The sequence below is a fragment of the Podarcis gaigeae genome (assembly GCF_964106915.1).
Source record: "Podarcis gaigeae genome assembly, chromosome: 12".
Classification (NCBI taxonomy): domain Eukaryota; kingdom Metazoa; phylum Chordata; class Lepidosauria; order Squamata; family Lacertidae; genus Podarcis; species Podarcis gaigeae.
Genome location: NC_139688.1, coordinates 48,404,109 through 48,428,238, shown reverse-complemented (window position 1 = coordinate 48,428,238; position 24,130 = coordinate 48,404,109). Strand labels below are relative to the sequence as shown.

Sequence of the window (24,130 nt, the reverse complement as noted above, 5' to 3'; positions counted from 1 at the left end):
GGTTCCAACCAGAATTTCTAAAACCATATTTCTAAAAATATGGTTTCCTCAAGACAGAAGTTAAAAGCATCAACAAGCCTTGTATCTAACAAATGCATGGGAGGAGTTTTTGGGGGATGTCTCCTGTCTAAGCAGAAGACACCATCTTGAATCTTGCTGTGTTTTTCTTTTTTGAGATTTTTTTTCTTAATGAGAGCCATTTTAATAAGATAACCATGTTTGATTTTATGATGCATTTGCTTCTTTAACAGGAAAAAACAGATAGAGCTTGAGTCGGAACTTCTGTCTCTGCAGAAGGCAAACCAGCATCTTGAGAAAATTTTAGAGGCAACTAAGGCATGTAAACGCCAGGAAGTGTCCCATCTTAATAAAATACACAGAGAAACTTTAAAGGTATGAGGCTATGATAAGGAAAGCTAATTTAGCTGTTTAAAATATCAGGATGTTAATGAGCTTTGTGCAAAAATAAAATTCTCATTTAGGGAGTGCATGCATTAAAATCCATGTTTTATAATAGGGATGCACTGTTTCATAGATGAATGCTGTTTGAGAAAAATAAGGAAAGGAACCTAGAATTCAAATGTCTGAACACTACAAAAGAGCTAAGGAGAGATTCGAGCAAACTGAGAGTGCTTGCACTTGTTTTATTTACATACAATTTTGGGTGATTTCCCCCTCCCTCAGCAACCCCATATGCTCCATCCTACACTGTTCAGGAGGGCTTCCTAACTCACCAGAGAAGCAGGGGGCAGGAATAAGTGGCTGCAAGAGGAGGGAGGGCAGGAAAATTTTCATCTCATGAAGTTCCTTAACTTTACTTACCATATGACGCAAATCCTCTATATTTACTTCCATGTTATTATTGTATTTCTACCTATGTAAATTTATTATTATTATTATTATTATTATTATTGAAATGTGTTTTGTGTGTGTGTGTGTGTGTGTGTGTGTGTTTTTAAAAATATCATTTCTATTACAGAATATCGCTACCCCAACAAAGGCTTATCAGCTAAGATCTCGACTGGTGGCACGATTTACCCCTGAAACCTTGAGCCCGGAGTCTGTTGATATTCAAAGCTCAGGCGATAACGATTATATTTTTAATGAGCCCATGCCTCCTGAGATGAATGAACAAGCTTATGAGGCTGTTGCAGAAGAGCTGAGAGTGGCACAGGTGAAGTTTCAGGATGCAAAATGCAGATTTCTAAAATTGTTTCATCAAGATGCTGTGAACTAGGAGGTATGAATGGGCAGAGTTAAGTCAACAGTCTCAGGCAGATCTACAAACCTGTGGTGAGATTGCACTTGGAATACTGCGTATAGTTCTACTTGCTTCCACTCAAAAAGAACTGGAAAAGGTTCAGAAAAAGGCAATCAAAATGATCAAGGGCTTGAAGCGACTCCTGTGAGCAAAGTTTACAATATTTTGGTGTTTTAGAACAAAGGTGTGTAAGGGAGAGACATGAGAGGTGCATAATATTGGACATGGTGTAGATAGGAAACAGTTTTCCTCCCTCATAATAGTAAAACCCATAACATAATAAAACAATGTTGGAAGATTCAGGAGAAAAGAAGAAAATGATTCTCTGCACCAGACATAGTTAAACTGTAGAATTTGCTCCTGCAAGAACTGGCAATGTCCACCAACTTGGATAACTTCATTTTATTTATTAAATTGCTACTCTTCCTCTCAAAGAAGCTTGGAGTAGCAAACACAAACATAGTAAAACAATACCATTAAAAATAAATTTTAAAATATTTTAAGCATCTAAGCTAATAATTTCAAGGTATCCAGGAGCCTTTGAGCCATCTAATGCCTGGGTAAACAGTAATTTTTTTAATTTCTTCCTGAAAATTAATAATAAAGGAGACAATGGCTGGCCACTGAGAGCGGGTTGCTGGACTAGATAGACCTTTGGTCTGATCCAGCAGGGACTACTTATGCTCAGATTTTACTTGAGTGCTTTTAGAAAACGCATGCAAAGGCTGTTCAAATGAGAGAGCTATCTGACGCTGTTCATCTTTCTATGGAAACTTTTCTCTTTAGCCGTTTAGCTGTATTTGGAGATTTGGGTTCTGGCTGCATTTACAATACAGTAAAGCTAGGGCTTTAGAACTCTTCCTGTAGATTTACAATGTATTTACATACCCCATAAGTTTGTGCAGGAATATATAAATGCATTAGAAGAAAATATTTAGTAGCAGCAATGCAGTTGCTAGTACGATTATAAATTTGCTTAATTTTCCCTATATGTCCTGTTGCAGGAAGAATTAAGCACTCTTCAGATCAAACTAGATGCCGAAGAAAGTAAAACTGTAAAACTTCAGCAGCATATTAATAAATTGGAGCACCATTCTTCACAAGTGCAAGAGGTAAAAGAACTAGTGCAAGGACTCCTGTAGGAGGAAGTAGAAAGCTTAGCTTAATTATTGTTACTATCTGACGTAATACTTCATTATTTACTTTAGCTGCATGCAATGAACACATATCTTATTTTAATGAATTAACTTTTGCACAACTTCGAAAAGCTTTTACAGAGCTACGACTAAATACAATAAGCTCTGCTTATAGAGATGGGAGACACAGAGGCATACCAAAAAACGAACGTGTTTGCATTAGGGGATGTTCTGAAGTAAAGGACCTTATGCATTATACAGTGGTACCTCGCAAAACGAATGCCTCGCAAGACGAAAAATGCGCAAGACTAAAGAGTTTTCCGTTTTTTTGAGTCGTTCCGCAAGACGAATTTCCCTATGGGCTTGCTTCGCAAGACGAAACGTCTTGCGAGTTCTTGCGAGTTTGTTTCCTTTTTCTTAAAGCCGCTAAGCCGCTAATAGCCGTGCTTCGCAAGACGAAAAAACCGCAAGACGAAGAGACTCGTGGAACGGATTAATTTCGTCTTGCGAGGCACCACTGTATCTTGCACTGTCCTTTGTATAATGATGCAAGAAAAAGATTTTTAGTACCTATAATGACAGGGTCTCCTGGCCAGAACCCCTTTGACATGATTTTATATCTCCTCGCAGACACAGATAAGTATGTGACCTGGCGGGTAGCACTTTTTGCAACTGCTGCTAGGAAAATTAGAGCAAATTATATAGCCAAGGTAGCCATTAACTGTAAAGGTGATGAATTTATTTGATCCTATCTATCTACCTCAGGCTATGCTCTATCTTTGTCACCAAACTCTGAGTATAAATTGCACACTGTATTAATTGATATTGTTTTTAACATTAGTGACCATGTCATGATTTTAGCTTATGAATTTTATTGTTTAATGTTTTTATTTGTACATTGGGGTACTTTTATAGCTCTGTTTAGAGTATGTAATGTTTTAATAAAAACGACTTGAAACATTTATATTATCAATTTAGTATATTTTCTTTTAATTGTCAAATAATTCTGTGTACATTGCAGCAGCCTTTGGCTATGTGCAATAAAACTGATACTGTACCATTTTAAGACTTAACAGAATCCAAGACTTAACCATCCAATCAGAACAACAGGGCCGGGCAATGTTCCTTTGTAACTTGTACATCCTATGCATTCATATACATATGCATTCTCATACTCAAAAACTCATTATTTGACTTCTTCTTTTTCCAACTGAAGCTCTTTGCCTCGGAAAGAAGCAATTGGCAGACTGAAAAGCAAGGGCTTCTTGAAAAGCTAGACTATCTTGAGAAACAATACCAAGACACTCAGAGCAAGGCGGACAGTAAGTTTGGGGAACAATAGAATTCTGCATGTTTTTTTATCAAAGATGTATTTTTTTTCTAGTGCAGCACAAAACAGTCCCAATTTGTGCACTGTTTTTACTACTTCCAAGTGACGAAAATGTATGGCTGAAAATTGTCTTTTGCTGAGATCGGCTGGATCAAAATTAATTCAATTTTTCTGTAGATCTATGGGTCACTGTTCTTTGTAAGTAACCCCATAGCAAATCATTTAGTTGTATTTAGTCTGAAAATTGGAATGGGAGTCAGTGGACACAGCCAATAGAATTGGGTGGAGGGAGGAAAATATGTTCCCCTAAATGGTAGAGAGGTAGATGTTGCCTCCATGTATGTGTGTGCATTTGTTGGAAGCTTCCATGCTGCTTTCTGGGTAGAAAGACAGAAAAGAATTTAAATTAATGAGAGTTATTGGGCTTCGCTCAGAATTATTAGCGCATTTGCTAAAGCTCTGAAATCTGCTATACACAAAGTCTGAGGAACTCCATTAATCAGAAAAATCTGAAAAGAGGACGTAGGCACTTCTTTCTCTCAAAGCGTGACATTTTCCCTAGAATATTGCATAGAATAGAAACAACCACATATGGAATGGAATATTGAGTTCCTGAAGATTGGTTGCTTCTCTAAACACTGCTAATAGTGGAGGAACGAATCTCTGCTTGCATAATGAATGTGGCTCAGCTAGTATGATAAAACCATTTTTATGGCACTACATGCTTTCTGAAGTATATGCTAAAAAGCATAGCTTAATCCCAAGTCAATATAACTGGACATGAAAAAGGGTTTGGCATCATTCCTTGAATTCTTTACTTACTGAAGTGCTTTTGTGATCTTCGTAGGGTTTTGCCTTTCATAGCTCCCCCAAGTTTATAATTTGACTTTACTACTTACTGCGTATTTTTTGCCTGAAAGATGGCAAGAATGGCTTTAGTTGGAACTTTTGCATATTTCTTTAGCTTTCAGGGAAGACTGGAATATTTGGTATTACATCAGGTGAATATTGGTATCTAATAATGGATTTTTTTACAAGTGCATTTTACAAGGATTTTGTTTGTTTTTTCCAAACAGTGTTAAACACTGAGGTTCGTGACTTACGAATAGTCCTGCAGTCTGCAGACAAGGATCTGTCTGCTGTAAAAATGGAATACGACCATTTCAGAAGAACTCAAGAAAAAGAAATGGGTGAACTCTCTAGCAGACATATGAATGTACAACTGCAACTTGATAACGTAAGGTATGCCATTATTTTAACAAAAGCTTCTTAAATACATGAGAATAAGGGCTATTTCAAACTTGATATATTTCCATATGAATAGCACCTCTGAATAAGAGAAAATGTGCACAAATGTCTCTGTGTCAGCTGCCACATGTGGCAACTGCTGAAACATTTACATATGCCATGATGTTCACATGAATTGCTGTCTCCTACACTGAAATACCAGCTGTGTAATATTTTCAAGAGGAAGATTTGGTTACATGCTATTCCCTTTACCGTCACCTTGATTTGTGGGTGGATTAAAATGCTAACATCACGTTCCACAGGCTCAAATTAGAAGAAGATTGCTAAAATAAAATGAACCTTAGGGGGTGTCTACACAGTAATTTATTTCAACAATTGGGCTTATATTCACAAGAAACTATTCCTTTATCAGAAAATAAGCTAAGATGACAGTCTTCATCTGATTTTTCAAGTTGTGTTCTAGGACACCTAGGGGTCCTTTGGCAACTTGTCAGGGCCTTGTCAGTGAGAGGATCTGTAGTGGCAGAAAAACTTCCCTGAAAGTTAAGTTGTCTGCTACTAGTAATCTTCTCTTACAATGCACAGCTACAGGAGAGTGCTGGCTGTGCTTTAGGGCATGTCCTCAATTCACATGAGGCAATTAATGAGGGTCCTGCCTTGTTTGACAAGGTACCTCCCACAAAATGGCCCAGAATCTGGAAATCAGTATGTGTTGAGGTAGAAAGAGTTCCTGGAAGGACATCGAAAACCACTGATTTTAGACTGCATCATATAGAAAGGCATCCTTTTGGTCTATAGTGGTACCTCGGTTTTCGGACGTCTGTTGCCGAACGTTTCAATTTTCGAATGCCAAAAATCCGGAAGTAAATGCTACCATTTTCGAAGGCCCTTCGGAAGTTGAACGGCTTCCCCTGTGTGTATCTGTGTTTTTCACAATTTCCTCTATTGAATTGGCAGGCTGCCCTTTGCGCCTCGGTTTTCAAACCTTTTGGCAGTCAAATGATCTTCTGGAATGAATTATGTTTGAAAACTGAGGTACCACGGTATTGTGTAAAAAAAAAAACGGATACCAACAGCCAGTTTAGTCTTGTTAATTAGCTGCATTCTGGAAGTGTTGTTAGTCTTTTTCTGGCCTATAGATGTATCGAAAGGATTTCTAGTACTTGAAAGATATAAAATATATCTGTATGATGTGACTTCACCAGTGTGCCTAGGTCTACTTGCTTTGCCTTCTTGCTCTCTGCATTTCTCTCCCCTCCGGCTGTCTTTTGGCTCCACGCTAATCCCTGAGGTAATGTACTAACTTTGTTTTGAAACTCGAAAGGTGCAAGACAAAACCAGAGGCCTTATGAGTAACGTAATATTCTTTCACCGAAGGCTCGAATACGAAAATATTCTTGAAAGAAAGACAAGCCTGCAAGATGACTATGACAACCTGCAGGAAATACTGAAATTTGAGACTGACCAGCTAACGCAGCAGCTCACTGATAGCAAGCAAGAAACTGAAGCACTGAAAACTGAGCTTTGGGTAAGTAATGAATGCGAAAAAGATTTCACCTTTAACTGTACATTGTGTAGATCAGCATAATTAAAAGATTTGTGGCAGTGGGAAAGGAGCAAACTATCAATTTGCCCCAATCCCTCCACCTACTGCAAGATCGGATTGGACACATATAAGTGTAAACATTTATGCAACGTGCATTACACAGGTGAAAATGAGGAGAGGGAGCCATGTATTTCCAGGCTTCTACTTGTCAACTTGCTGATCAGAAGGTTGGCAGTTTGAATCCCCGCGATGGGGTGAGCTCCCATTGCTCGGTCCCTGCTCCTGCCCACCTAGCAGTTTGAAAGCACAAGTGGATAAATAGGTACCGCTCCAGCGGGAAGGTAAATGGCATTTCTGTGCGCTGCTCTGGTTCGCCAGAAGCGGCTTAGTCATGCTGGCCACATGACCCGGAAGCTGTACGCCAGCTCCCTCGGCCAATAAAGCAAGATGAGCGCTGCAACCCCAGAGTCGGCCACGACTGGACCTAATGGTCAGGGGTCCCTTTACCTTTACTTGTCTGTCTGCTTCTAAGGAATACCCTCTTTCTAATGTTAAAACAGCTACTACTGTCACAGGCAGTTAATTCTTTGGTGGAACTGAAGATGAGCCTATGTATTTCTGCAAAAACTCACTTATTCTAAAAGCTTGGCCTTCAAAACAAATTTCCTTCACTGACTTCCTGTCTAAAGCTTTTGGAAGCTCTGTGTTCACCCTGTGTTAGGGTGCAGGGGCTGTATCTCAGCAGCGATTTGGATCCTTATGAAATGCTCAGGGTTTTTATCAACAAATAAACTCCTTAAATGTCCTTGCAATTACTGGCAAAATGAGGGAGCACATGCCAGGACTGGATCACTTTAGTAGCCTTGCGCTGCTGTCTCATTAATTAGGCTTTCCTAAGGTTAATAATATTATATATTTACTGAAGTACTTAGGAACGTTAAAGAACTGAAAATACTGCAACCATTCGCCAAATGTTTGTACATCTATTATCTTTTAGAATGCATTGGGCCTGTTGGAAAGTGAAAAGGAACATAATCAAAAATTAACAATGCAATTACAAGAAGATAAAGAGCATAATTCCAAGTAAGTCTTAACTATATGAAATCACGGAGTTCAATTTTGGGTTGGTGGTTGCATCCTTTTAACATTTTTGATTAGTATCTGTGCATTGAAATATATAAATCCATTTTTTTGTGGAGGAAGTAATTGAAATATGCCCGGTACATTAGTTGTTCTACTTTACCAATTCCGAAATGCCTACTGTTTTTAGTCTTATCCCACCCTTCCCAAGATGGTGTAGAGTAGCGGACACCCTATTGTGGGTTAGCTCTTTTAAGATGCTGGAGAGCAAAATGAGACAGTGTTTCAAAAGCAGCAGAGTGAGCCCACCTGCTTACGCAGTAGTTCAGTTCTAGGGGTCTACACGCAAAGGCAAAATCACGAAACGTCAAGAACCCCCAGAACTGCCCCCCTACAAGGTAGAGGGCTCTGGAGAGATTTGGGGAAGCTCTTCCGGCAGCAGAAAAACCTTCTGGGTGCTTAGGTGATGAGAAATAAATAAATGGAGAGCAGGGAACTGGGTTTGCCCCCCTCTCCATTTATTTCTTTACCCCTCACCTGCATACAGTTGCGATCGTTTAAGTGAGCATAAGTTGCAGGTCTGCTGTATTTTTTAAAATACCTTCAGATGAAGCAGGACAGAGCAGCATTAAAACCCTTCTAAATCGAGAAACGGTATCACATGTGCATATCAATCTGACCTGCTGATCAGCTGAATGCGTTTCTCCGCTATGCACAGCGTATCTCCTGAATTTGAATGGGTTTCCTTCCACAGAACTGAGACCTGTGATATAATTCTAATGGTAGGTTTTCTTTGGGGAATAGACAGCATTTGGGATGTGCAGAGAAGACTGTTTGACTTCCAAAACTTTCGAAAACCAAAGCGCGGCTTCTACAGCCAATCAAAAGCTGCAGAAGCCCTGTCAGATGTTCGGTTTCCAAAAATAGTTTGCAAACCGAAACACTCACTTCTGGGTTTGCAGCGTTCGGGAGCCAAAACATTCGAGAACTAAGCTGTTCAAAAACCAAGGTACGACTGTACTCTGGTTATAATTGGTGACATTGAACTGCTTGATATTTTAATAGTGAATTATAAAAATGATAGAAGTGAAAGGTTTGATTGTTTAAAAAGCTAACTACTTGATCAAATTTCAATGTACGTATTATTAAGCATTGTCTATAAGTGCTGTCTTGAGATATTAAAGGAGTTTACGTTTTTAAAAGCAATTAAAGCTACTCTATATAGTTAGAAGGAACAGGTTATCTTTATTTATTTTTAGTTCCCTAATAATGAACCTGAATCAAAATAGTTAAAAATTAATTCAACCAAAGTTGTGTTTGTTTGCACTTGCTATTAAACATTGCACCTATACTAGAAATATAAATGTGATTGTTCTCATTATTAAATGGCATTTCTTTGTGGAAGATTTGCCACAAGAAGTAGTAAGTGATAGCTAGCAGCAATTCCAGTAAGTTTTGGGGAAGAGCTTTCTTCTGACAACAATTGTAGTGCTATTTTCATACTATAGAGCATAACTAAATTAAAATTAGCGCAAGACAAAGTTTACTTGGGTTAGTGCCTTTTCTTCTGTCTCTTATAAGTGATTGCATTTATTCTCTGCTAGGGAACACCTGAAAATTAGTGAAATCGTGGAGTTAGAGAAGCAATATTCCGAAATGGTGTCAAGATGTGAGCAGCAGGTACAGCCGTGTGTGCTTACAAATGGAGCATTTTAAAATTAGATTTTGGATAAAAGTAGTTGACTGCTATATTTGCAAATCCAAGGAGAGTTAATTTGAAGCCATTTTTTTTCTCTAGGAAATAAAGTTGCAGAATTTGGAGCAAAATCTAACTGCTTCTGAGGAAGTTATTGTTTCTCTACAGAAAACAAATGTTGCTGATAAGGTATGGATACAACTTGTGCACAAAATATCCTAAGTGTGTGTGTGTGAGCAAGAGAGAGAGAGTTGATATTGTTGCTTGGGTTATTTGTTCTTCAGGAAAGAAAAGGTTTCCCTTCTGTAGCAGGCATTGTGTATACAGTAAATCAAAGTTTTGCAATCCCAGTTAAAAAAACTTTCATTTACTTAATTTATTTAGATGTGTGGAACCTAAGGACAGATAGAAATGTTTTCTCACAAACTTGACACTTTTTAAAGGTAAAGTTTTGATTAAAGTGTTGATACATTTGTGTGTGTATGAGAGAGCCATTTACAAACACCATCCTGATGCTGGCCCAAGGAGATTAAAAACAAACTAATAATAATAATAATAATAATATATTACTTATACCCCACCCATCTGGCTGGGTCTCCCCAGCCACTCTGGGCGGCTTCCAACAGAATATTAAAAACACAATAATACCTTGTGACATAGTTGCTATATGGAATTATATGCCTTAACAAATCAAGATCAATACAACGTTGTTCTTTTTGTTGTAGGAAGTTGTGTCAGACCTGATGAACCAGATCCAGGACATGAGGATATCCATTAGCCGGAAGACAGAGTGCATAGAAGGGCTTACAAGTGAGCTGGAGGACATAAAAGTATGTTACATTCTTTCCCATAAGGTGATGTGTCAAAGTGGAGTAGCAGATCAACAGCAGGTTGTGCCGAGTGCTTCTGGTTTCTTTGGCTGGGCTGAAAACTGAACTTCGTGTATCACCTCCATAGACTAGAAAAACAGCTTTGAAATGTACATGCTAGAGCAGTAACCTAGATGTTCCAAAAGTCAGAAAAAGAAGTCTAGTGACAGAACATGGAGAAACCGTTAACAGTTAATAGGATATTCTAGCTGATGGTCTTTAACCGAGTATATAACTAATATTGTTAGTTGGTCATCCTTTTGGGTGAATTATTTAGTGGTATTTTTTGAGTCACTCGATTTTTTTATTCCCCCTTAGTCTTCTAATTATGAAGAATTGTGGGTTTTTTCCAGTTTTCCAAATTTTATTTATACTTTTCGAGTTTATACATTTCACTACAATCATTTTAACATTTCAAAACTTGACTTCCTTTCCCCTCTTTCTGCGGTTCCTTAAATTTATTTTTAATACCCTCTGCATATCCAAATTAACTCAATTTGTTCATTTATTCACCTGCTTTATACCAATTATGAAGAATTGGTGGACTTTGTGATGTGTATCAGAATGGATGTAGTCAGCAATTATCTTTACTGACCTGTAGAAATATAGATCTAATATACGTTGTTTTCCTGACATATCTACATTCCTGCTTTCTTAGTGTAAATATAATTCTGCTTTGGCTGCAAAAGAGGAAAGCAGAGCAGTTATAGAAGATCAGGAGAAGCAAATTGAGGAGTTGAGAGAGGCCTTGGAGAGGGCACAAGCTGCTGACAGAATTGAGGTAAAGTCTTTGTTTATGGTTCTATTTCATATTGTATCCCTGTTTAAATCTGCCTATAGCATGTGTGATATATTTGTACAATTGTTTAGCAAGAATTGGGAATGAACATACTATTTCCTGATGCGAGTGCTGTTGATGAAATCTCAACTGCCACCCTTTAAACCAGGAGTTGTCAACCTGGTCCCTACTGTCCACTTGTGGGTGTTTCAGGATTCTAGGTGAGCAATCACAGGTTCTACGGCACAAGCTGAATCCAACTTCCATTGAGCACTGGTGGGTGGTAAGGAAATTTTACCATCAAGAAAGATGCATATATATAAAAAGTTGACTACCCCTGTGTTAAACAATCAAATTTTGAATCCTTGCCGTGTGGAATAATGGTTTCGTCAGTGGTGGTGGTTGGAAACCAGTGAAGAGACATTTAGAGACATGACATTGGGACGCAGGTGGCGCTGTGGGTTAAACTACAGAGCCTAGGACTTGCCGATCAGAAGGTCAGCAGTTCGAATCCCCGCGACAGGGGCGACGGGGTGAGCTCCCGTTGCTCGGTCCCTGCTCCTGCCAACCTAGCAGTTCACAAGCACGTCGAAGTGCAAGTAGATAAATAGGTACTGCTCTGGCGGGAAGGTAAATGACATTTCTGTGTGCTGCTCTGGTTCACCAGAAGCGGCTTAGTCATGCTGGCCACATGACCTGGAAGCTGTACGCCAGTTCCCTTGGCCAATAAAGCGAGATGAGCGCCGCAACCCCGGAGTCGTCCACGACTGGACCTAACGGTCAGGGGTCCCTTTACCTTTACCAGAGTTGCCACATTGAAAGTGATGATGTTTAGATTTATGTTCCTGCAGTGGATCCTTGGATTAATTGCCCCTCCCTTATGAATACACAAATCACACACCCTTACCTCACCATGTGGGCAGATAACCCCTTCCTTTTCCCCCTGCCTAGCTTTCTGTGCAGATTCTAGGTGACTTTGTCACCCTCTCACAAGGAGTAGCTTTTAAAAAAAATAAATGTATCTGTTTGTACATCCTTTTCTTCTTTCCCAAACTGACTCAGAAGTATCAGTGCTCTCACCACCACATAAATAAATCTGTAGTTTAGATTCATAACTCCATAGCAGGTTAAGGGTTTCATTTTGCACATTTTTTCTGGCCACTGCCTCAATTTAAACTATATTTGAGTTGTGTGGTTAAAAATAGTCCCGGGATGGGGAAGAAATAAGATAGTGATGTACTGCACGCATCTACTTTAGAATAAGATAACTTTTCCTAGAAATGCAATACAATATACAGTCGTACCTTGGTTCCCGAATAGCTTAATTGCCGAACAAATCGACTCCCAAACACTGCAAACCCGGAAGTAAGTGTTCCAGTTTGCGAATGTTTTTCAAAAGCCAAACATCTGACGCGGCTTCCGCTTGAGTGCAGGAAGCTCCTGCAGCCAGTCGGAAGTCGCGCCTTGGTTTTCAAACGGTTCCGGGAGTCAACCAGACTCCCGGAACGGATTATGTTCGAGAACCAAGGTACCACTTATCAACCTAGTTTTGTGTTTATAATTCTGTATAACAAACTGCAGTTATGGAAACTATTACATTTATTTTTAAAGAAGAAGAGAAGAGTTTGGATTTGATATCCCGCTTTATCACTACCCTAGGGAATCTCAAGGTGGCAACAATCTCCTTTTCCCTTCCTCCCCCACAACAAACACTCTGTGAGGTGAGTGGGGCTGAGAGACTTCAGAGAAGTGTGACTGGCCCAAGGTCACCCAGCAGCTGAGGAAAAATAGAGGGGCAGTGAAGGCTATGTATATTACCATGTTCTTTATACCATGGGCCATATAATCACTAGGCTATTTGTTGCTGCTGCTGCTTTTTGCTTTACATAGAAAGAGATTATTTGTGAAGAACTACAACATACTACTGAGCAGCTGAGCAGTTTAACAGAAGCTTCTAAAAAACATGCGGCGCTTCTTCAGTCTGCACAAGAAGACCTAATTAGGAAAGAAGCATTGATCCAAGAACTTCAGGAACAGGTAACTATGAACATTACCACCTCTGACAAATGGTGGAAGAGGAACAACAAGCTTACTGACCTGGCCCGACCTATCCTAGCCCAGACTGGTTGCTTTTGTGCTGTTATAAGAACGTCTATGTTTAGACATAATGCTCAACTATGACTTAGGACTGGGGTCACTAATATGGGCACAGTGGCACTTTTGAGGTCTTCTACTAGTTCCCGCCAAGTCTGAGCTCCCACTTCAGGATCTCATGGATTGCCATTATTTTTACAATTGTGTGGTGTCCTCAAAACAGCCACCAAATCATAGGCCAACTCTATTGGTAGTTTTGAAATGTTGGCTCCCAGCCTAGGGTCTCCCCCCCCTTTTTTTTTTAAGATCATGGCAAGCACCATACTGACTATTTTTTCTGTGCCAGTCCACCAGGGGTGGGTGAGATTGCCAAAGTCATTTTCCCCAGAACCCCACCTATGGTGCTTCTTGCACCATGGGGTCCAGTAACTGCAGGAGCAACTTTGCAATATGGGGTTTCTCCTCTCACACGCCCCCTTTAATTTCTTCTGCCATTGCAACCATAGCCCATCATTGCAGCTTGCACCGGCTATGGCTAGAAACCCAAATGCAGTCCCTTTTGGTATTGGTTCCTTACTAGTGTAAGTAGGCTATGAGTATACATCAGTTCAAATGTCACAACAGACGCTTAAGGATACAAAGGAAACCCATTAGCAGCTTGGAGACATGTTATCCAGATTGAAATGCTTTCATGCTACCTCAGTATAAAAGTCTAACCTGTGTTCCCAGAGACCCTTGCAGATGTGTATTGTTTTATAATACATGGTAGACTTAGAAACTAGCAGGATGAAACATTTGGAAATATTCCAGATTCTCAGGAGAAATATCTAGAACCATGTTTGCTGCCTACGTTAGTCAAGATAGGCAACAATTTGTGACCTTTGAATACCGGTATTTTGATCTGTTGCCGTTTTCTACAGCTGGACAAAAGGACAGGAGAACTGGAAAACAGGAGAAGTGAATATGAAGCTAAAGTGCGCCAGATAGACCAGTTTATGGACTCTGCAGTCACAACCCTTCCACAGGTATGATTGTTCTTAGGAAATCTTTTTATTATTATTATTACCTACAGTTACTTCCATGAAATGTATACCTTCAAGTTTGTCTGTCAAAAGAGAGGTCCTGATCTATAATTAGGCAAACAGCTGTGCTAGAGGTAGAAGGCTGTTCATTATTGCCCCTGTTGTGAATGCCCTTTTTCATTGCCAATCAAATAAAATGGTAATTTGAGCCTTTGGACTAAGTGGCTGCAAAAAATGGTGAGAATTTGTGTTTTTTTGACTGAGCAATGCCTGTATAAAGGTTTCATGAATTTGTCCTGTAAGCAACCTTACGTTTCCTGCTTAACTGTTCAAATGGTTTTGTGTTTCCTTGACAGAGCCCTCGAACTCCTCCCAACAGTCTGGCAAGATTGTTTGAAACACATGAACAAGAGATAGCAGATAGGACAGCCTCTGCAATTACCCTGGAATGTCTTGTATCCGAATTAAATGAAGAAAGAGATGCTAAAAATAGTGAAATTCTAAGACTAAAGGTAAATGCTTCAAGCACTTTGTACACTGAATCTGATCATTTGTGAACTATTGTAGTGTACATGCTTAAAGTGCTGCCATTTTGAAAATATGATCTTAATAATCTTGATGGAGCGTATTTTTAAAAGGAACAAAGAGCAAACATGCCATTGGGCAAATAGAGATTTGAGAGAGTTTAGTGACTTTTTTTGTTGATGTGAAGCATGCAAATTTGGTACGGACTTCAAGAATACCTGGAACTGTTATGAAATGCTTATTTCAAATCAACGGAATCATATTGTCCTCTTGTTTAGGCTCAGTTATGTGAATTGGAAAACCTCCGTCTGGAAATGCAGGAATTAATGGAAAGCAACAGAAATCTGCAGAGCCAGCTTGAAGAAGTGAAGAGAGGAAGAAAGATCAGGTACAAATCAGTGCCAAATAATAGGATGGCTTGTGTACAATTATTCAGTAACAACTAAAGGGAACATTTGTTTTGTTTTGTTTTGTTTTGTTTTGTTTTGTTTTGTTTTGTTTTGTTTTGCAGAATTTGAACCAATAATTTGAAATGCTACTGTATTTTGCACATTATTACAATTGACTTTTAAAACTTTATTGTTGTGCTTTCCAAGGGTACTTGCCTTCAAACATACCTATTTTCCCCTGTTCAGGGAGCAAGTCTTCCTGCAGCACAAATGAGAGGCGGGGGAGGGTGCAGATCACTCAAGCACTTGGATTCGGGGCTTTTCCCCATTGTGGCACTGGTTCTGTTCTGCCAGAGGACAGGCAGCTATCAGTCTGGTAGAGCTAGCTCAGAAACCAGCACATGTTTCAAAATATGCAGCAGCACAGCATGCATAATTATAGGAATGTGGCCTAGGTATCAGAGTGCCCTTCTAAGGTGCTTTGGAGGGAACAAAAGAGACAAGATGAGAGCTTTTCCAGAATTTGAGCGTTTCTTCAGAAAATAAAACACAGGCAATTTGCAGGTTAACCATTGAAGACTGTCCCAGAAAAAGAAGGACTGGTGGGGACAATGAGGAGGTGTTTGCAGGGCAGGGGGTGAGATTGAACTGGTGGAAGCTGGAAAGTTGACCCCTTTCCTTATGCCCTGTCCAAAACCCAGAAGTGTGTGGACCATACTGTTAGGGCAAAAGGGAAAAGACTATTCTCAACCACAGATAGAACCTACTGGGTGCAGGAGTACAGAACAAACCACCTAGAGCTAGGAGTTCAGAGTCGGTCAAATTGCGGTAAGACATCTTCAGGAATCACCTAGAGTTTAGGGGCTTAAAGGTGTGAGTTTGGGCGCCAAGCTCAAGAGCCAGCCAGACTGAACTGTTCCTGGCAAGGCCACTCCTGGATCTCGGAGTCTTGCTTGAATCTCACACCAAGTTTCAAGGCCTAAGACCAGTTACAGTCTTTGAAAACAATACTGAAGAGTGGATTGGGTCCTGGAATTTCTTGGGGAACAATGGGGGTATGATTATCTTTGTCTTTCTGCCCTGAACTTACAGAGAAGGAGGTGTGCATTCTATGTGGGCTTACTTCTTGTAAGGACACTTAAAACACCCAGGGTTCTCCATATACAACTGAGAAGCAATACATGTTGCCTTATTTAAATAAGAAAATTGAGGAGACTAAGCAGAGGTGATTCCAAGAGGTCCCAAGCCAATGTATAGACACTCCTATGCCCATCTTGATATAGAATGCTGGCAGGAAACTGCAAAAGCATTTTGTCCTAGCTTGCTAGATTTTGCCAATTTACATATGCAGACTAAATGGAAACTTGAGCCAAGGTGGTCCTGGAGGGACCCAAAATGGAGGTGAGCTGGCAACACTCCTCTGTTTCCACAGATGCTTTGGAGCTGCAGATGAGACATGATGTCGTGGGATCACGACCTATTTCCTGGCCTTTTTACATTCCTTTGTCTTTGTGGTGTAGCATACCTAATCCATAAACTCAATAGGTAGCCTTGCCCTGCCACCATCCGCAATATGCGGAATAGTGATACCCGAAGGTCTTGTATTTCACATGGTCCAAATACTTTTTAAAAATCCGATATTTAAATGGTAATTAATAATTAATTGTTATAAATGTATATACTGTTTTGCATGTTTTAAGTTGCCGTTGATTGTAACGTTGCGATCTGCCCTGGAGCCTTGTGAGCGGTGGGCAAGAAGTCTTATTTATAAAGAAATAAATCAAAATAAACTATTTCTCATCCTTGGGTTTCTTGACAGCGGCACAAAGTATCCAGATACTAAAGACCTAAGGGAAAGAGATAAGGAAATTGCGGAAGGAAAACTAGCAAAGGTACTTGCATCTTTTGGTTTAATTATGGCTGTCTTGTTTTGAATTTGTTTTTTTTTAAAATATATATATTTATTAAAGTTTCAATAAAAAAAGTTACAAGAATAGTAAAAAGAAAATACAAAAAACAAAAAAAATTAATAAATCCCTCTTTCTATATCTTACCATACATTTACTTATTTTCATGACTTCCTCACACCTCCCTTTTTTGTATTCCAATTCAAATAGTTAGTTCAGCAAATCCATTGTCTTGTTTTGAATTTGGTTATTGCTCATGTCCTTGACTTGAACTATTGGTTTAACTTTGACTATTTTGATTATGTTATTTCAGTCAAGTTTATTATACAGAAAAAGTAAAAAAGTAATTAATTCGGATGGATTGCTCTGGATTCAACTCCCTGCTTGCTCCCCCACGACTTTGCGAGCGGGGAGGGGGGGAGTTGTCCTAACCACAATCCCTGGTAGATGCATATATCACAGTCATATGTTAAAAAAGCAATGTTGTTACTATGGAAACTTATCTTTACAATGTACTTTCCATCAACATCAAGTCTTTTAACAGTTGCAGAGCTAACAGCAAGCACTGAAATGGAGATAAATTGCATTTTTCTTCAAGAATATAACAAGGTTCTATAGGTGACTATAGTTACAGATACAGGCAACCCCCCCCCCCCCAATTTACTGTTGGTTATTTGCAGTTTAGTAGCGCTGCAGAGAGCTTGCTGGGGAGACCATGCATTAAAAAGGGACTCAAAAATAACTTAAACAAGGTTTTAATAACAAAAAAAAAAACCTCCTTATACACTAAATACACCAACAACAAACCAGACCCAACCACCAACCCACCCCCCAGGGTAATGGGAGAGCTAGGTGCTGCTCCTTATATACTATACCAGGGGTCTGCAACCTGCGGCTCCGGAGCCGCATGTGGCTCTTTTACACCTTTGCCGCGGCTCCGGGGCGGATACTAGCGAAGGGAGGAGGCGCATTGTGTGCCCCGACACTCCACACTGCGGCAGGCGCTGTACTGGCTGTGACGTCGCATGGGGGCGGTGCGTGTGTTAGTCACGCACCGTCCCGACATCACCTTCCCACCCGCTGTCAGATCGGACATTAAGGTAAGAAACAATATATGCAGTTTTATATTTGTTTTAAATGTCGCAATCGTTTTGCAGCTCCCAGTTTTTTTTTCTTCGGAAACGGGTCCAAGTGGCTCTTTTTGTCTTAAAGGTTGCAGACCCCTGTACTATACCCAATTGCTGACACAGCTTGATTAACACAACTCAGCACCACCTGCTATGTTTCACAGTTGTAAGACTGGGTCTCGTTATCTGCCTTGGCCCTGGCCCTTAAAGACATACACAACTTGTGAAGCAAGAATGAACCTTCACATTTTAAAGTGACCATTCAACATTTACATGGGAGTTACGTTCCAAGACGCAGTGTTTTTAAGTGAAATCACATACAGTGGTACCTCAGGTTAAGTACTTAATTCGTTCCGGGGGTCTGTTCTTAACTTGAAACTGTTCTTAACCTGAAGCACCACTTTAGCTAATGGGGCCTCCTGCTGCCACCGCACCGCCGGAGCACATTTTCTGTTCTCATCCTGAAGCAAAGTTCATAACCCAAGGTACTATTTTTGGGTTAGCAGAGTCTGTAACCTGAAGCGTATGTAACCTGAGGTACCACTGTACATTTAAAACACCATTGGAAAAAGCCTGCAAACGGCATCTAAACCTCTGGAAACCCTTGAGAAACCCTTTTAAAAACCAGCAGCACTTACCAGAAGCCAAACTCCTCCACAATTGCTCCCTCTAAACCTCCTTGCTCTCCACAGGCCTCAACGATTGGTGCAAGGGCTCCTGGGATTGCATTTGCAATGGATTGTGGGATTGCTAACCACTGTTCTTGTGCCCCCTTTGCCCGTTCTGGGCTCATTTAGGGCCATTTTAAAAGTCACATGTATTTTGTGCATAGACTTGCATAAATTGGTCATTGCCAATTTCAGATTACTTGACTGTTGCTGAATAATGTATCATTGCTGCTATAACTTCTAAATACTGCAGTTAAGTACAGTTCTATTTTATTTCTTTTCTTCTTTTTTTCAGAGTAAAGCGCTGGAAGAAACACTGAAAGTTACATCAGAGTAAGCTGACAATTTCTGAATTGATTAAAAACATAAACCATTTGCACAGATATTAACCATTCACTTACACAGCTAAGCTAAGTATGCATAGCACAAAATACTCACTTTTAAGATTAAGAAAACAAGGGTTCCAAAATGACTTGGCTTTCTGAAACATCAATTTCTTCCTTGCTTTTAGCCAGCAGATGGCATCAGAAAACTTGCATATTTGCCACAAGACTGTTTTCTAATTAAGTACTTTTTACAAATTTAAATCACATGAAGCTGGTTTGGAACCAAAGATTATGTGCAAGTTAAACTGAGTACAGTAGAACCAGATTACAAAGAAAGAAATGTGTTTTTAATTGATTTATAATGTTTATAGCCTGCATTATAGCCCTCAAAGCAGCTTTCAAAAGGTTCTCACAATAAACGATGGAGGCAAGTCTTTCTGGCAGTTAGCAGACGTTGTTACAATTCATACCTTAATGCTTATGTTGAAAATTCCTGGATTACAACACTATAAATGATAGCCTACATGGCAAAAACAGTAATCGGTCAGTTGCAATTATTAGGGTTTTATGCATAAGAAGTCTCAAATCAGTTTCATAACTGATGTGAGAAACTGACAAAAAATCCAGGAGCTGTTAGCTACTTTCAGAAATTATTTCTGTGAAACAGGAATTCATGGCATCAGTTTTGAGATTGAGAGGCAGGTAGAATAACACTGTTGTTAGGAAAAGTAGAAGTGAAAATAATATAACTGTTAAGAAAGAAGTAGTGCAATAGTAGATTATAGTGACAGGCAATTATCATGATGCCTGCATTATTTTCTGTCCGTGCAGTTTTCTCTATTTGAGGGCCCGATTCTGATTTCAAACATTTTTCTAGGAAATGTAACATGCTGTTCTACCCCTTTCCTCTTTCTAGCATTGTCAACATCAACAGCAAAGGAAGCTTCTATTTAAAACTTAAATCAATGTGTGTTGTAATGGTTTTTAATCAATGTTTAATGAAAGCCATACAGAGGTATATATAATGTGCTTCTACAGATCACCTGGCTATTGACCTAAGCACCTTGGTGTTCTCCAAAGTTTAAATATTGTTATACTTGCATTAGTTTATAAAACCTATGTGGTTTCTTCTCCCAGCAGAATATGGGGGACATGCAATCCAATTCTACACATGTTTATTCAGAAATAAGTCTCCCTGAGCTCAGTGGGACTTGCCTGAAACTAGGATAGAACAGGATTGTAATCTCAGTGAAAGTTGCTACTAAGTATGCAACTAAGCATTGTTGTCTGATTTAGGACACAGCGCAAAACCCTATCGAAGGTACTGACTTTTTTCTGTCTCCAGTGTAAGTTCCAATCAAAGTGAAAGTTTCTAATGCGCCTGGGGTGACCAGTGAAATAACGACACTGGGGTTTTTTGCTGCCCTAATTTTAAGAACACAATCACTCACAGGGGTCGGCGGTGTGTAAAAAAAACCCCACATCATAGCTTTGGCTGGATTGTGTCCTTATTCCGCGATTGGTAATGATAATTCTGCTACACCTTTTGTCATACGATTTGAGATTTTATCTTGCATAGCTTGCCAATCTTTTTTCGTTTTCTTAGAACACCTTCGCATAGCACTGCTCTTGCTTCTTTGAGCAGGAAGAAAAAATGCTGAAACTATAACGCCAGTTTGGCCTAAATAAATCATAAGCTGTATTCCCTCTTGTTTTTTATTATTTATAATTTGTTTTCCAAAAATGTTCTGTACAACTTATGACAGCAATAAAATGACTGTAAAAAAGCAGTGCATTATTTATACATACATTAAGGGTGATAACCCAGCATTAATCTTGGAGCAGACCCAGTGAAATTGAGTATCGTCCAAAGCTCTCACAAGAGGGTTTGGGGTTTTTTTTTTTAAGCAACATCTTAAACCTGGGGTGGGAAACCTTTTTTTTTTCCTATCAGGGCCCCGTGATTCACTCTCACACACAAAAATCAGTTGGGGTCCACACACAAACAGCACCTGCAGAAAGCTTTGAAAGTGCTGACAGCTTTTCAACGGCATTCCTCCCCACCTGAAGTGAGCTTTGACGGTACAGATCAGGTCAGCTGACGTAACACCTGATCCACACTTTTCAAGGGTATCTGAGGCTGGATAAAATGAAGCAATGGTCCAATTTGACCCCCTTGGCCATTGATTCTCCAGCCCTGTCGGAAATGTTCCAGTGATCACACAGATCTTTTCCCTAAAGAGCAGAGAAGTGATTCAGAATAATTGAGAATCTACATACTTCCATGATATTACTTCTAGTTCTAGCTAGTGATAAATTTCCACTATATTTAAAAGTGTAAAATTCCGCATTTGGAAAAAGAAAAGTTGGAAACTCCTGCTGTTGAATAAATAGTGGTGAATAAACTTCTTAGAGGGGCAGTCAGATTCACAATGTCTCTGTGTACAATCACTTTTGACAGGTTAGAAGAAGCCAGGAGGGAGCTTAGAATCAAGGAGGCTGCCTTTCAGGGAATGCTTCAAGAGGTGGAACGAACAAGAGCTTTGGAGTTTAAGGCCTTCACCGAGAAAGAAGAAATGAGATCAAAACTGGAGGAAACCTACGAAGAGAGGGCAAAAATTGAAAAGGTTTGTTTGCTGTGAGCTGGGTTGTGAGTTTGAACAAAAGTAGAGCAATTCTGTACCACGTGTGAGAGATTTTCAAGTAGGCTTAAATGCGGGGGTTGTCTAAGTCCATGACCCCTGGAATCGTGGTCAAATGGTCATGGGATGATGAGATTTGCAGTCTAGCAAAATCTGGAGAAGTACCACAATATAGCTATCCTTGCTTTCAAGAAAGCATTAAAGATATAGCTCATGGGTAGGCAAACTAAGGCCTGGAGGCCAGATCTGGCCCAATCGCCTTCTAAATCCGGCCCGCGGATGGTCCAGGAATCAGTGTGTTTTTACATGAGTAGAATGTGTGCTTTTTTTTAAAATGCATCTCTGGGTTATTTGTGGGGCATAGGAATTCGTTTATTTCCCCCCCTCCAAAATATAGTCCAGCCCCCCACAAGGTCTGAGGAACAGTGGACCAGCCCCCTGCTGAAAAAGTTTGCTGACCCCTGGGTTGAATTCTTTGCCTTTAAGCTCCATTCACTATTGCTCTGGTGCTTCTCTTGAAATACAGGAGATGTCCTCGCTAAGGAAGCAGATTGAGTATCTTGCCGAAGAGAACGGGAAGTTGGTTGGTCACCAGAATTTAAATCAGAAGATCCAGTACCTTGTGAAGTTGAAGAAAGATAATGCTAAACTGATGGAGGTAAAATGAGACGAGAATCAATTTAGCTTCCGATGGGAGCTGGAACAAATACTTGATGAAGAAAATACTTTTGTACACTTAATAGATCTAACTTTCGGCCTTTCCATTCAACGTTCTCTGAGGTTCATACTTTGAGATAGGAGATCTTCCTTCTAGTTTCTTAAGCCCAGACTCAAGTAGCTTGGTTCACAGATCCAAGTTTCTAAATATGTAAGTGTGGCGTTTGCCTCCTAGGAGGGTCATAAGGGTTAAAATGAGTGTGATGTGATTGGCCAGTGGAAACTGATAGGAGGAGTTAGAGTGGGTGTTGTGTAAAAGTCAGTTGAGAGTGGGGAGTTGGAGAAGGAAGAGGTAGGATACAAGTCTGTGGGTTGGTCGAGTTGTGTGGTGAGAGAGTGAGAGGAACTGTTAGGTGGAGTCCGATAGATAGTTGGGATAATCAGTTTGAAGTTGTTAGGAACATTGGGTCAGTAAGGAAACCAAGATTAAGAAACTGCCAAGAAAAATTAACTGAAACCTTAAACGTGTCCATGCTTATAAAAATAAACTTGATTATTTGTTAATGTTAACAACTGTCTGGACTCCGTGTGTACCCGAGAGAAACGGGTTGGTGGCAGCGAAGAGGCAATCACAGTGGTGGCACAGGGATCAATAGACCGTCAAATGTCCGGGGACCCTGTGTGATCGCCACAGTAAGCATGCCTTGCAATTCTCGTTGAGTGTTGTTCTCTCTTTTGCAGACAGTTCAAGTGCTTCGTGTTGAAAACGCTTTTTTGAAAAGAAAGAGTGAATTTGATCAAGACCCATCGTGAAACAGCACCAAGAGTTTTAATTCTATTCTCAAAGACATGTGATTGGGCTTCATCCTTCCTAGCAAAACGTCTCAATCAGGGTTGCTGCGAATTATGTTACAAATTCTGAGTAAAGCCTTCTTGCTGCAGGTAGATCTTCTGCCTCAGTGAAATTCTCCTTTCTTACCAAGCCATGGTGCTAATTCAGTCTCGTGTTGTAGGTGCTGGGATTATCACCATGACTCCTTATTGATGTACTGTATTCGTATGAATTTTTAAGTTCCTTACCTTTCCTAGATGAATCCCTTTAGCACTTCTTTCAGAATGTGTATATACTGAATGTGAGGAAAATTAGATGAATTGTTGAATTGTTAATTTTTCTACTAGTAGGTTTTTCTTTCTTCAGTAAAACAAAACTAAGTTTATATTTGATACTATAGGCAGTGTGAACTGCTTTTTTATTTGTAATTAATGGTCATTTTTAGCCAAACACCCTATAATATAAAAACATTCCTGTAAAGGGTCCAAGACCAATATTAAACGTAATTGCCAGCATTGCCACCTAACTAGCAGTGGTTGTGTGTGTCAACTGTACCCAGCTCATCCTGGAAGATCACAACAAACATTATTAATCAGACGGAATAAAATTAATGGATGTCTATTACAGAAGACTGGGAACGTTAGAATTTAAAACTGGTGCACGGGCACCAGAGGCAATAAACGAAAATATGTTGTGAAATTAAGTTGGCTCTGCAGAAAGTGACCTGGATAATAACTTGCTTCTTTTTCTTTTCTTTTTGTATTTAATTTTTACTAGTTTTCCAAATTTTAACAAATAAATCCAAATTAATTAAACATTTTTTAAAATGATTAGGTTTTCCACTCCTGTTGCATACATGTTATAAGAAAAAAAAACCCTCTTTTTCCCTTATGGGGTACCCAAGAGCCCATATAGAGTGCTCTATTTAAGTTCTCTATCGGTAGGAGAAAATAACAGAGGCCAACCAGAGAATATTGAGAAGCAAGGCAGCTAGTAA

The 24,130-nt window shown here is 39.6% G+C and overlaps 1 protein-coding gene across 1 annotated transcript in view; it reads left to right on the top strand.

Annotated features, from left to right (window-relative positions):
• The window catches only part of KIF15 (kinesin family member 15), a 40,940-nt gene extending 17,107 nt beyond the window's left edge, over window positions 1-23,833 (top strand). The window contains exons 16-35 of the mRNA XM_083705563.1: window positions 252-393; window positions 980-1,174; window positions 2,266-2,373; window positions 3,614-3,719; window positions 4,804-4,969; window positions 6,353-6,503; window positions 7,519-7,604; window positions 9,206-9,281; window positions 9,400-9,486; window positions 10,023-10,127; window positions 10,825-10,947; window positions 12,835-12,981; window positions 13,959-14,063; window positions 14,417-14,572; window positions 14,864-14,973; window positions 16,794-16,866; window positions 18,972-19,009; window positions 21,464-21,629; window positions 22,171-22,302; window positions 23,043-23,833. Coding sequence (XP_083561689.1) covers window positions 252-393; window positions 980-1,174; window positions 2,266-2,373; window positions 3,614-3,719; window positions 4,804-4,969; window positions 6,353-6,503; window positions 7,519-7,604; window positions 9,206-9,281; window positions 9,400-9,486; window positions 10,023-10,127; window positions 10,825-10,947; window positions 12,835-12,981; window positions 13,959-14,063; window positions 14,417-14,572; window positions 14,864-14,973; window positions 16,794-16,866; window positions 18,972-19,009; window positions 21,464-21,629; window positions 22,171-22,302; window positions 23,043-23,114 — 2,344 coding nt within the window. The 3' untranslated portion in view covers window positions 23,115-23,833. The remainder of the gene's footprint in view (window positions 1-251; window positions 394-979; window positions 1,175-2,265; window positions 2,374-3,613; window positions 3,720-4,803; window positions 4,970-6,352; window positions 6,504-7,518; window positions 7,605-9,205; window positions 9,282-9,399; window positions 9,487-10,022; window positions 10,128-10,824; window positions 10,948-12,834; window positions 12,982-13,958; window positions 14,064-14,416; window positions 14,573-14,863; window positions 14,974-16,793; window positions 16,867-18,971; window positions 19,010-21,463; window positions 21,630-22,170; window positions 22,303-23,042) is intronic.
• Window positions 23,834-24,130: the final 297 nt, after the last annotated feature.